This window comes from Salvelinus alpinus, chromosome 12 (genome assembly GCF_045679555.1).
Source record: "Salvelinus alpinus chromosome 12, SLU_Salpinus.1, whole genome shotgun sequence".
NCBI lineage: Eukaryota > Metazoa > Chordata > Actinopteri > Salmoniformes > Salmonidae > Salvelinus > Salvelinus alpinus.
In genome coordinates this window covers 53,885,508-53,900,062 of record NC_092097.1, presented here as the reverse complement: position 1 = coordinate 53,900,062, position 14,555 = coordinate 53,885,508, and the positions used below count along the sequence as shown (strand labels likewise).

Here is a 14,555-nt window from a genome sequence, read left to right as displayed (position 1 = left end):
TCCTTTCTACCGCACTGAAAGATATAACATTAGTCATCAAGGGTGTAGACAAAGAAGAGCTCTCCTGTAGGTGTACCAAAACATTCAAGGGCTATTTTCTCAAAAGTGGGGTTTACAAGTTTATCAACTTTCAAAGCAAAATGCCTTGGTCATTGTTCCTCAACTGCAATGTATTATATACAATTTTCTGGGTCTGAGTCTCTACCTTTATCCAATGTAAAAAAAAAAAACATTTTCAAAGTTTGCTACCGAATCGAGGCGATCGGACACATATAATCCTATGTATATCAACATTTATTACAGCGTGTTTACATAACGTTAACACTTAACAGTCGAGTTCAATTTCACTTGTGGAAAATTAGTAAGGAGAATGAAACATTAACAGCAAGCAGTTCCATAGTGGGTGTTTCTTCAAATCTAACTTCATCAGCATTCCACTTCTGCTTCATTTCCATAGTAAACACATTAGACTGTGTGATGGGGGAAAACACAAGGGCCTAATGAGCCCAACAGAGCAACACATAACCATTTCTGTTGTAAATTGTATTTTTCCAAAGACATATAAGCCTTACAAAATGCAACTATTTTGGTTTAACATAGGGCATAATCGCTTTACAATGTTAACACGTTGATTTCTCTATGGCCAGAAGGAGTTCATCATTAGTTGTTCATTGCTGATGGGGAATATTGTGTCGGCTCTCAGTACTACAAGGGTTTCGTTTCCTATTCTAATATGTTTGAGTCTAATGGTGGATTGGCTATCAGGATGTGACTGGAGTCTGTTTAAAAATACAATACTGGCTTTATAGATATATATACAACATGCGCAATGTGTGTGTGTGTGTGTCCCCGAATGTATGTGTGTGTGTGTGTCTGTGTATGTGTGTATGTATGCATAATGTATGTTCATGTGTGCGTGCAAGTATGTGTGTGTATGCTACTCACGTGTAGACTTTGAGTACAAAGTCCTTCTCCTCCTTCAACTCTGAGATGGTCTGTAGTACATCACTCATGGCCAGCACAGCACAGCCGTACGGTCTTCTGTACTGGACGTGAGGAGGACCCTTCTTAGAGTCATTCAGCAGCATCCGACCTGCACACACACACACACACACACACACACACACACACACACACACACACACACACACACACACACACACACACACACACACACACACACACACACACACACACACACACACACACACACACACACACACACACACACACACACACACACACACACACACACACACACAGAGAGAGAGAGAGCGAGCGAGAGAGAGACCTTATCACAATCACATCATACCATACCATGACAAGCATGATACACTCACATGTAAACAACTGTTACGGATACAGGAATCCTGTGTGTGTGTATCCTGTGTGTTTCTTTACTCTCCTTCTCCCCTCACAGGTGGCAATCATCATTCCCCAATCAGTCACCATGCAGTCATCAATCAGAAGACACACCTCCTCCTGTTTCCATTACCCAATCACATCCGACTTTCCCTTGGTTTAAAAACCCATTCAGTTGGTTCCTCTTGAGCTCGATCTCTTTGTGTTTCAATCTCTCTGTGTCTCTCTCTCTCTCTCTCAATCTCTCTTGTTTGTTTTTACACCTACAGGTCACTTTGTGTTGTGTGTTTGACTGTTTGTTTGATTGTGGGAAAGGGGGTACCAAGACAAGTTGCCCATGGGCATACACTACCCGTAGGTAAACGTACCAAGACAAGTTGCCCATGGGCATATGTAACAGTATAACTTTACGTCGTCCCCTCGCCCCGACACGGGCGCGAACCAGGGACCCTCTGCACACATCAACAACAGTCACCCACGAAGCGTCGTTACCCATCGCTCCACAAAAGCCGCGGCCCTTGCAGAGCAAGGGGAAACCCAACTTCAGGTCTCAGACAAGTGACGTAACCGATTGAAATGCTATTAGCGCGTACCCGCTAACTAGCTAGCCATTTCACATCCGTTACACTCACCCATCTTTCAACCTCCTCCTTTTCCGCAGCAACCAGTGATCCGGGTCAACAGCATCAATGTAACAGTATAACTTTAAACCGTCCCCTCGCCCCGACACGGGCGCGAACCAGGGACCCTCTGCACACATCAACAACGGTTGCCCACGAAGCATCGTTACCCATCGCTCCACAAAGGCCACGGCCCTTGCAGAGCAAGGGGAAACCCAACTTCAGGTCTCAGACAAGTGACGTAACCGATTGAAATGCTATTAGCGCGTACCCGCTAACTAGCTAGCCATTTCACATCCGTTACACATACACTACCCGTAGGTAAACGTACCAAGACAAGTTGCCCATGGGCATACACTACCCGTAGGTAAACGTACCAAGACAAGTTGCCCATGGGCATACACTACCCGTAGGTAAACGCGTGTCTAAATATACTAGCTAGAACTGGGCGGTCCACCCTCTGTATTTTTTGGTTAGTTAGCTAGCTGTTGTTGAAGCAGGTAGACTAGCTTAGGGGTGTTTTTGAATGCTTATTATTTCTTTCCTTGGGTCCAGCTCAGCCCCTTTTCCCGCTCCCCCATTACTGTGTGTTTACAAATAAACCATGAGTAGAACCAACGGTAGATTTTAAGTTGTCTGTGGTTATTTTTTCTCGCTGTTACTTTTTCACTGTTATAATTTGCATGAGTTATGTTACGGGTCTCGTTGCCACCCCCCCCCCCCCCCCCCCCCCCTAGACTGTAGAGCCAAAGGGATTCGTAACAACAACCCTGTGTGAATATGCTAGCTATGAAACAATGTAGCTAGACAAACAAACATGACTATGCCTATCTGTGTGTGTATACCATGGATAGTCCTGTCTGAAGGTGTGAAAGGGAACACAGAACACAGCAGTGGCAACATCTGCACTGTGGTCACCGCAGTTAGTCTGTGTCTGTCATAGCCTAAATGTCACCTGGATCTGAGCAGACAGTAGTAAAACTTTGTGAGATTCTGAGAGTAGCCCTACACAGGGACTACAGATACTGGATGTTAATTTGATCATCCTTTTTCCTGCACAGCTAACAGCAAACTTGTAGCTATGTTTAAAAAGTAGTGCTGAGCGATTAACCAAAATTAAACAACTAACTGACCGAAGTCGGTTCAATTATTTTAATTCCATTTTAGTTTTTTAAATTCACGATAAAGAGGGATAAAAAGCAGAGGCTTCGCGAGGTATCTCTACCTTAAAATACATAATCTAAGTGATTGATAGTTGGTATTCAGCAGTCATACAATTATGTCTTATTTACATTGAAGAACTACTAAAATAGTGATTCTGTCAGACAGCATAGACAGCAGCTCTGTAGAGATGAGATGATGACTTGGAATTAAATAATAATGTCATCAAAGGACTGGCTAAGTCTGGCTGCACATCTGACTGGCTGACTTACTGCAAATTGAGAAATGTTGTGACTAAACTCAACAAAAAGAAGACGAAACTGTATTATGAAGCCAAGATCAATTATATAAAGGATGATGAAAAAACTTTGGAGTACTTTAAATGAAATTATGGGCAGAAAGACAAATTCAACCCACCTTTCATTGAATCAGATGGCTTATTCATCACAAACCATTTGATGTGACCAATTATTTTGAGGATTACTTCTTGGCAGTGGGCAAACTTGGGCAGGAAATTCCAACAATGAACAGTGAGCCATCATATGCATGCATAAAAATAAAAAAAAGAATGAAAGAAAAGCATTGTAATTTTGTAAAGTTAGTGTGGGAGAGTTAGAAAACGTATTGTTATCTATCAATGACAAACCTCCTGGCTTTGACAACATAGATGGAAAGCTACTGAGGATGGTATCTGTCATATCTTTAATCTGAGCCTAGAGGAAAGTCTTTGTCCTCAGGACTGGAGAGAAGCCAAAGTAATTACGCTACCCAAAAGTGGTAAAGCAGCCTTTACTGGTTCTAACAGCAGACATATCAGCTTGCCGCCAGCTCTTAGCATAATGTTGGAAAAAATTGTGTTTGACCAAATACAATGCTAATTTTCTATAAACAAATTAACAGACTTTCTGCATGCTAATAGAGAAGGGCACTCAACATGTACTGCACCGACACAAATTACTGATAATTGGTTGAAAGAAATTGATAAGATTGTGGGAGCTGTACTGTTAGATTTCAGTGCAGCCTTTGATATTACTGACCATAACATGTTATTGAGAACTCATGTGTTACGGCTTTTCAACCTCTGCCGTATCGTGGATTCAGAGCTATCTATCTAATAGAACTCAGAGCATTTTCTTTAATGGAAACTTCTCTAATGTCAAGCATGTAAAGTGTGGTGTACCGCAGGGCAGCTCTCTAGGCCCTCTACTCTTTTCTATTTTTACCAATGTCCTGCCACTGGCATTAAACAAATCATGTGTGTCCATGTATACCATATACACATTAGCAACCACAGCTAAGGAAGTCACTGAAACCCTTAACAAAGAGTTGCAGTCTGTTTTGGAATGGGTGGCCAGTAATACACTGGTCCTGAACATCTCTAAAACTAAGAGCATGGAATGTTCTAGACCTCAGCTGACTATGTTAATGAATGGCTGTTGAACAAGTTGAGGTGACTAAATAACTTGGTGTTACCTTAGACTGTAAACGGTCATGGTCTAAACATACAATGCATTCAGAAAGTATTCAGACCCCTTGACCTTTTCCACATTTTGTTACGTTACAGCCTTATTCTGAAATTGATTAAATCGTTTCTTTTTTGTCCTCATCAATCTACACACAATACCCCGTAACAACAAAGCAAAACCAGTATTTTTTTTAAATGTTGCTAATAAACAATAATGAAATATTACAGTAATTTGTTGAAGCACCTTAGACATTGATTACAGCCTCGAGTCTTCTTGGGTATGACGCTACATGCTTGGCACACCTGTTTTTGGGGAGTTTCTCCAATTCTTCTCTGCAGATCCTCTCAAGCTGTCTCAGGTTGGATGGGGAGCGTTGCTGCACAGCTATTTTCAGGTCTCTCCAGAGATTTTCAATCGGGTTGAAGTCCAGACTCTGGCTGGGCCACTCAAGGACATTGAGACTTGTCCCGAAGCCACTCCTGCGCTGTCTTGGCTGTGTGCTTAGGGTCGTTTTCCTATTGGAAGGTGAACCTTCGCCACAGTCTGAGGTCCTGAGCACTCTGGAGCAGGTTTTAATCAAGGAGTTCTCTGTACTTTGCTCTGTTCATCTTTGCCTCGATCTTGACTAGTCTCCCAGTCCCTGCAGCTGAAAAACATCCCCACAGCATGATGCTGCCACCACCACGCTTCACTGTAGGGATGGTGCCAGGTTTCCTCCAGACGTGACACTTGGTGTTCAGTCTTGGTTTCATCAGACCAGAGAATCTTGTTCCTCATGGTCTGAGAGTCTTTAGGTGCCTTTTGGCAAACTCCAAGCGGGCTGTCATGTGCCTTTTACTGAGGAGTGGCTTCCATCTGGCCAATCTACCATAAAGGCCTGATTGGTGAAGTACTGCAGAAATGTTTGTCTTTCTGGAAGGTTCTCCCATCTCTGGAACTTTGAAGCTCTGTCAGAGTGACAATCGGGTTCTTGGTCACCTTCCTGAACAAGGCCCTTATCACCCGATTGCTCAGTTTGGCTGGGTAGCCAGCTCTAGGAAGAGTCTTGGTGGTTCCAAACTTCTTCCATTTAAGAATGATGGAGGCAACTTCAATGCTGCTGACATTTTTCGGTAACCTTCCTCAGATCTGTGCCTCGACACAATCCTGTCTCTGAGCTCTACGGACAATTGCTTCGACCTCGTGGCTTGTTTTTTTCCTCTGAAACCTGTTTTTCCTTTGTCATTATGGGTAGATTGCTAAGGATTTAAAAAAATATATTTTAGAATAATGCTTTAACGTAATAAAATGTGGAAAAAGTCAAGGGGTCGGAATACTTTCCAAGGCATTGTATAGATCCAATGGTTGTAAAGATGGGGAGAGGTCTGTCCGTAATAAAAAGATGCTCTGCTTTTTTGACACCCCACTCCACAAAGAAAATCCTGCAGGCTTTAGTTTTATTTTATCTTGATTATTGTCCAGTCGTGTGGTCAAGTGTTGCAAAGAAGGACCTTGTTAAGCTGCAGCTGACCCAGAACAGAGCCGCATGTCTTGCTCTTCATTGTAATCAGAGGGCTAATATCAATACTATGCATGCCAGTCTTTCTTGATAAGAGTTGAGGAAAGAAATATTTAAAAAAAAACATTTTGCATAGTCAACTTACACACAGCACTGACGCACACACTTAACGCATCAGGCATGCCAACAGGGGTCTTTTCACAATCCCCAAGTCCAGAACACATTCAAGGAAACATACAGTATTATACAGAGCCATGAGTGCATGGAACTCCCTTCCATCTCATATACAGTAAGTGAACAGTGAACCTGGTTTAAAAATAAAAAATAAAGCAACACCTCACAGCACAACGCCTTGCCCCCATGTCACCTACTTGTTGTGTGTATGCACTGACATGTGACCTACTGGTTGTGTGTATGTACTGACATGTGACCTACTGGTTGTGTGTATGTACTGACATGTGACCTACTGGTTGTGTGTATGTACTGACATGTGTAACTGATAGATGCACACACTAGATGTTAATGTTTTTAAATGTCTGTAAATGTCTTTTGTCTGTATTGTCTTTTTCCTTATGTGTCGGACCCCAATAAGTCTAGTGGTCGCCATTGGCGTGGGCTAATGGGGATCCTAATAAATCAAATCAAACAAATATTGTTTAAACAACTGATATATTTTATTAAAGTGAATAGATGATGGTTAATAAGTGATAAGCAGTAATGGGCAGTCACTACCATCATGGGACTTGTATTGTTTTATTCTGTGTAGTTACAGCATTCAACCCACATAATGCATAGTGCATTTCATGTAAAAAACGAAGTTGAAAACGTTAATATTTTTTTCTATAATCGAACCGAAACCGAACCGACCTCAAAAAACACTAATCGCTCAGCACTATTAAAAAACCTTCAGAAGTTTGTATTTTCCATTTTGAAATGTCAGACTTGATTTGCCCTTACAAAAAACATTAATTATAATCCAGATAATAATTCACATTTCCTGTTGCTGCAGGATAATTCTTCTGCTGTAAGAAACTGGGTCAAATTATGATTTGGCATCTGTAGATGTGTAAAAGAAACAGCTAGAGGAAGAACTGTACTTAGATACTGGAGTTGTTTTAACTTAACAGAGGAAGAGAATCAGTGGGACGGATTACTCCGAATGCTTTGTATAAAACATTGAATTCACAGGTAGATGTAAGACTAGAAAACGTATGATAGAGGGAGAAAAAGAGCCTTTAGAGCCAGCCAGAGAGATGACAAAGTGCATGACAGAGTTACACACACTTGAGATGCTGGGTACACAGCAGGTGACCCGAGCCCATTTCCTCAAATTAAGAAAAACAAACAGCATACTGCTTTACTGTCTCTGTGTTCTGCTTCACTGAGACCAAATTAGATTATTTCTGTGTCCCAAAATGGCACCTTGTTCCTTACAGTTTAAAGTGCACTACTTTTGACCAGGGCCCATGGGGCTCAAAATGTACGCACTACATTGGGAATATGGTGCCATTTGGGACACGACAATTACTTACCGGTTCTGATGACTTGTGAAACAATATACAGGTCCCGCTTCATGTCTTTATTACTTAAATCCTGCAGAGTAAAGAGGTTAACACATGACTTAGTGATGTCAGAGAGGATAAAGTAAAGAGGTTAACACATGACTTAGTGATGTCAGAGAGGATAAAGTAAAGAGGTTAACACATGACTTAGTGATGTCAGAGAGGATAGAGTAAAGAGGTTAACACATGACTTAGTGATGTCAGAGAGGATAGAGTAAAGAGGTTAACACATGACTTAGTGATGTCAGAGAGGATAAAGGAAAGAGGTTAACACATGACTTAGTGATGTCAGAGAGGATAGAGTAAAGAGGTTAACACATGACTTAGTGATGTCAGAGAGGATAAAGTAAAGAGGTTAACACATGACTTAGTGATGTCAGAGAGGATAAAGTAAAGAGGTTAACACAGTACTTAGTGATGTCAGAGAGGATAAAGTAAAGAGGTTAACACATGACTTAGTGATGTCAGAGAGGATAGAGTAAAGAGGTTAACACATGACTTAGTGATGTCAAAGAGGATAAAGTAAAGAGGTTAACACATGACTTAGTGATGTCAGAGAGGATAGAGTAAAGAGGTTAACACATGACTTAGTGATGTCAGAGAGGATAAAGTAAAGAGGTTAACACATGACTTAGTGATGTCAGAGAGGATAAAGTAAAGAGGTTAACACATGACTTAGTGATGTCAGAGAGGATAAAGTAAAGAGGTTAACACATTACTTAGTGATGTCAGAGAGGATAAAGTAAAGAGGTTAACACATTACTTAGTGATGTCAGAGAGGATAAAGTAAAGAGGTTAACACATTACTTAGTGATGTCAGAGAGGATAAAGTAAAGAGGTTAACACATTAATTAGTGATGTCAGAGAGGATAAACCCCATTACCATTATGTGAACAATTGTTTGATGATCATAAAAACGTGTGTGTTTGTTTGTATGTAGAGTTTACCGCGTGTGTGTGTTTGTGTGTTCATGTGTGTGTTTTTATGTACGGGTTACTGCACGTGTGTGTGTGTGTGTTTGTATGTACAGGTTACTGCATGTGCGTGTGTGTGTGTTTGTGTGTGTGTGTGTGTTTGTTTGCGTGTATGGACAGCTCACCGTGAACAGAGCACACAAACGATCAACCTTGTCTGTGTTCTTGGGACCTTCATTCTTGTTCAGTCTCACCATAAATTTCTCACTGAAATGACAAACAGAGACACTGAAATGGTGCACTGTTAACTGGGACACAGGACTGACAGTATTATAAACAATGGCATCGCCAAATAAAGACGGAGACCAGCTAAGGAAAACAGTATATTTTTACATTATATATTCAGCTTTTTGATTACAATGAATTATTCAATACATTTTAAAAAATTCATGAGCCCAAATGTATACATTTTATATGCAAATACTATATGTAATGTCTGAAACACACACACACACACACACACACACACACACACACACACACACACACACACACACACACACACACACACACACACACACACACACACACACACACACACACACACACACACACACACACACACACACACACACACTCTGCTTGCAACAGTCTGCCTCAGGGTAGGATGCTGGGCTGCGACGATCACAACATATTTCTTTTGTTTTCTCTTCTTAATATTGTGTCCGATGGCCGCATGCTGCGGCTCCTCGTGACTCACAGAAAGCAAAGACAGCCCATCTAAAATAGGACGACACCCATGAAGTACTATCTTTACACACCAGATACCGTGTGTTATCTATTAATCTACACACCAACAGCAAGCTACTAGCTTATCTATTAATCTACACACCAACAGCAAGCTACTAGTTTATCTATTAATCTACACACCAACAGCAAGCTACTAGCTTATCTATTAATCTACACACCAACAGCAAGCTACTAGTTTATCTATTAATCTACACACCAACAGCAAGCTACTAGCTTATCTATTAATCTACACACCAACAGCAAGCACCTAGTTTATCTATTCATCTACACACCAACAGCAAGCTACTAGTTTATCTATTATATCCTATTTATTTATTCTCCAGGAGAATCTTGAATCGTCCATCGCCTCACCTGCTACCATGCTACGTTAGCGTGCTCCATGGGGCACCATTAATCACAGCAGGATAAATTGCATGTTGTCACATGAGAGAAAATTAAATTAAGGGCCAGCCGTGCTACCCAGTTCTGAGCCAATGGCAATTTTTGGAGGTCCCTCGTTGTGGCACCTAACCACACGACTGAACAGTAGTCCAAGTACGACAAAACTAGGGCCTGTAGGACCGGCCTTGTTGATAGTTGATTGTTGATAGTGAGCAGCGCTCCATTACGGACAGACTTCTCCCCATCTTAGCTAATGTTGTATCAACACAGATGCCCTCTGTGCCTATATGAATAACCCCTATGATGTAACTGGAATGATGAGATAGATGTTCTTCTTTTGTGTTTTTGTTTTATTATTTCACTGCCATACTGTGTTTGATTTTGTCTAGCCGTCTTGTCTCAAGAGGACCACAATGGAAATAAGTCCCAGACTGTATTGTGTGTTATCCTCGACGATTTTATTCATGTGCATGTATGGCTTTTAAGTTTTATGTGTGCTTTTTTTTTTTTTAAATAGTCGAATTAATAAACTAAACTAAACTAAAACATGTTTTGACCATGACAGTTTACAATCCAGGGTTACGCCAAGCAGTTTAGTCACCTCAACTTGCTCAATTTCCACATTATGTTTTACAATATTTAGTTGAGGTTTAGGGTTTAGTGAATGATTTGTCCCAAATACCATGCTTTAAGTTTTTGAAATGTTTCGGACTAACTTGTTCCTTGCCACCCATTCTGAAACTAACTGCAGCTCTTTGTTAAGGGCTGCAGTCATTTCAGTCGCTGTAGTAGCTGACGTGTATAGTGTTGAGTCATCTGCATACATAGACATTCATCAAAGCCAGTGACATGTTGTTAGTAAAGATTTTTTAAAGTAAGGGGCCTAGACAGCTGCCCTGGGGAATTCCTGATTCTACCTGGATTATGTTGGAGAGGCTTCTATTATAGAACACCCTCTGTGTTCTGTTAGACAGGTAAACTCTTTATCCACAATATAGCAGGGGATGTAAAGCCATAACACATATGTTTTTCCATCAGCAGACTATGATCAATAATGTCAAAAGCGACACTGAAGTCTAACAAAAAGGCTACCACAACATTTTCATCATCAATTTCTCTCAGCCAATCATCAGTCATTTGTGTAAGTGCCATGCTTGTTGAATGTCCTTTCCTATACACGTTCTGAAAGCCTGTTGCCAATTTGTTTACAGTAAATAATTGTTCAAAAGAACAGCTGCTTTTTCTCTAACAATTTCTCTAGGTCAGTGGAGGCTAATGAAGGGAGGACAGCTCACAATAATGTTTGGAACAGAGCGAATGGAATGGCATCAAACACGTGTTTGTTGTATTTGAAACCATTCCACTCATTCTGCCCCAGACATTATCATGAGCGCCCCCCCCCAATTAAGGTGGCACCAACCTCCTGTGCTCTAAGTGCAGGAAGTAACTGCCCATAGGGCGGCGCACAATTGGCCCAGCGTCGTCCGGGTTTGGCCAGTGTAGGCCTGTTAATAAGAATTTGTTGACTTGCCTAGTTAAAAAAAGGTTAAATAAAACAAATAATATATATATATATATATTTTAATAACATACTTAGTTTGAAGTTGAACTAACACTCTTGGGTAAGCTAGCTATAGTATGCAGGTGTTTAGCCAGGCTGATAAATGGAAGTAGTTTCAAGTCCTCTAAGGTAGCTAGATATTTATATTCTAACACACACAGACCCAAGGAGAATCTATCATCCCAGGGGAGTGAGAACTGTGGGGAACACGATACCGAGTCCGAGTCCCTGCACCCGCACTCTGAGAGCAGACTGTAGTCGGGCCGTCTTTGATGAATGATGCTGTAGTGTGTGGGTTTGAGGTGTGGGTCCAAAATGGCCGACCTATTACCTAGTCCACTTATTTGGATCAGAGTGCCTGTGGGGGGGGGGGGGGGGTGGGATTTATAGGGAATAACAGGCCATTTCAGATGCACACCCTAAACCACACAGCATTGTATATTCATCAAAGATGGCTGCCTGCTAAAGTCTGCTTTCAGACTTCAGGTGCTCTTAAATGTCTTCCTCAGGGGATTGATATGAGGATACCCATCACTCAGCACTCAGCTAAAATGAGACTTTAGTTTAAGAGACTATTGAAACAATACAGGATCAAACAATACAGAAGTATTAGATACATACAGTATTTAAACATGTTCCGTTTGTAAAATGGGTAACATCCAGGCTTGATGCCATAATCAAGATATTATTTCCATTACACATTGTTTGTTTGCACAGAAAACGCAGAAAGGTTTCTGAATGTAGCTTTAGCCAATCACAGGTCAAGTTGCAGTGAGTTGTGCACAGTGACCTGGAGAGCAGTGATATTTATGGAGTCTGGGTTCAACGGAGACCATGTTTTAATAAAAACCGAAGGTCATCTGAGATGTTTTTGTTGGACGCTAATCAAATCTGAGTTTGGAATGAAATCATACCTGTGAGTACAACAAGGGAGCTGGGGGAATAGGCAGAGGGAAGTAACTAGGGATTATTTCAATCATAGAGTAATGTTGTGGAGCTGAAGAGTGTGTGTGTGTGTGTGTGTGGTGTGTGTGTGTGTGTGTGTGTGTGTGTGAGTGTGTGTGTACAGCTACAGAGGAACTCCATGATCTAGCGTTACTATAACAACCACATACAGGGAATATGTGAGGGGGGGGGGGGGGGGGGGCAATGGTTGGGTAAAAATAAGAACAGTCTTGTTTTCGGCTGCCCTCTCAGCCTACGCAGGGCTAGCACATGGACAGGTTGTGAGTGGGAGGGACTGCAGTTATAGTTCTGCCATAAACAGAGAGAGAGGAAAGGAAAGGAGAGGAGATGAGAGGAGATTAGAGGAGAGGAGGGTTAGATTGGGAGTGACCGCAGTTATTGTTATGTCATAAATAGAGGGAGAGAAGGAAGAGAGGAGAAGAGAGGAGAGGAGATGGAGGAGAGATAATAGAGATTTGACAAAGAAAACTACTCTTCAGCCCACACTGATTTAAATATGCCTCCTTGGTAACTAAGTCTCCTTGGTAACTATACAACTACTAGAGCTCCGTTGGTCTCTAGGCAAACCTCTTCAGTCTTTATTGATTCTACTGTGTTCTCGTGAAACAGGTCCTCCTCTACATAGTCTCCTCTTCATGTTCCACCAGAACACCTCCAGAGACCAGCGTTCCCAGAATAACAGTAAATATTCCTCTCTCTATAAGCGCTGCTGTTGTTGCATTGCTCTACTGGCTTCTGAAGGATGACAAATACATGTCAGTATTGCAGAGGGTTGATGTAGTGTGATGTTCTCAGTGACAGACGACTGTGTATCTTCATCACTTCATCCTTCAGAACAAAGGCTGCCACACCCGCGCGCACACACACACACACACACACACACACACACACACACACACACACACACACACACACACACACACACACACACACACACACACACACACACACACACACACACACACACACACGGAAGCGCACACACACACGGAAGCGCACACACACACACACACACACACACACACACACACACACACACACACACACACACGGAAGCGCACACACACACACATACACGGAAGCGCACACACACACATACGCACACACACACACACACACACACACACAAACACATGCACACACACACACATACACACACACATACACCTGCCTCTTGTAACCTGAGCTGACTGTCATTGTGAGAGAAGATAATGCCATGACAACAGGTTATCGTGACAACAGGTTATCAATGTCAAGCCAACTGGACAAGTTTCCTTAAACTGACCTCTGTGTGTGGAGGGAGGGGGCAGGGGGAGGCAGAGAGGAAAGAGGAGGTGTGTGTGTGTGTGTGTGTGTGTGTGTGTGTGTGTGTGTGTGTGTGTGTGTGTGTGTGTGTGTGTGTGTGTGTGTGTGTGTGTGTGTGTGTGTGTGTGTGTGTGTGTGTGTGTGTGTGTGTGTGTGTGTGTGTGTGTGTGTGTGCTGCCCACTGTTCGTCTAGCTATCTACCTCCTCCTCTGTCTACCTCCCCTGCCTCCTCCTTCTCATCTCTGCCACCCCCTGCTTACCCTCTTCTCCACTCCACCTCACCTATCTCCCCCATGGCTCCCCCTATCCCCCCCTGCCTCCCCCCTGCTTCCCCCCTGCCTCCCCATGCCTCTCTCCACCCCCCCCCCCCCCCCCCCCGCTTCTCCCTGCCTCCCCCCGCCTCCCCCATCTCCCCCTATATCCCCCCATCTCCCCCAAAAACTACAGCATCCCTTTTACCTGATCTGTTTCCCCTCCCGGAGATCGTAGAGAGAGAAGAAGATGTCTGTGTCTTCTCCCATGTTAACCAGACCCAAACCATTAGCATTATAGTAGCCTGTCTTTACCTGATCTGTTTCCCCTCCCGGAGATCGTAGAGAGAGAAGAAGATGTCTGTGTCTTCTCCCATGGTGTTGTAGGTGAAGCTCTTCAGGCTGACGAACAGGTGGTGAGGGACGGGGATACGACAGGGCTCTACACCGTGGCCCCGACGCACACTGTCAGCCTGCGTAGACGAGATGGCACACAAAGACGTGTACACAGGGCTAGAATACACTGTCAAAAAAATCTATATGTTTCAACTAAATAACTGGTTCCACAGCGTTTATTTAATTAACTCGTCGGTAAAAGTGTTACCTGAACTTAACATTTTTAGTTGGCCCAAACTTAGCTCCAACATGAGAAAACGTAGGCAAAAATTCTGTCAACTTAAAATGATGTGTTTACTCGA

General features: G+C 42.5%; 1 protein-coding gene across 6 annotated transcripts in view; it reads right to left on the bottom strand.

Annotated features, from left to right (window-relative positions):
* The window catches only part of dock3 (dedicator of cytokinesis 3), a 414,918-nt gene that overhangs the window by 133,531 nt on the left and 266,832 nt on the right, over window positions 1-14,555 (bottom strand). For all 6 annotated transcript variants that reach the window (XM_071336834.1, XM_071336838.1, XM_071336835.1 and 3 more), the window contains 4 exons: window positions 14,173-14,330; window positions 8,769-8,850; window positions 7,640-7,700; window positions 946-1,093 (listed from right to left, as the gene is read on the bottom strand). In XM_071336834.1, coding sequence (XP_071192935.1) covers window positions 946-1,093; window positions 7,640-7,700; window positions 8,769-8,850; window positions 14,173-14,330 — 449 coding nt within the window. The remainder of the gene's footprint in view (window positions 1-945; window positions 1,094-7,639; window positions 7,701-8,768; window positions 8,851-14,172; window positions 14,331-14,555) is intronic.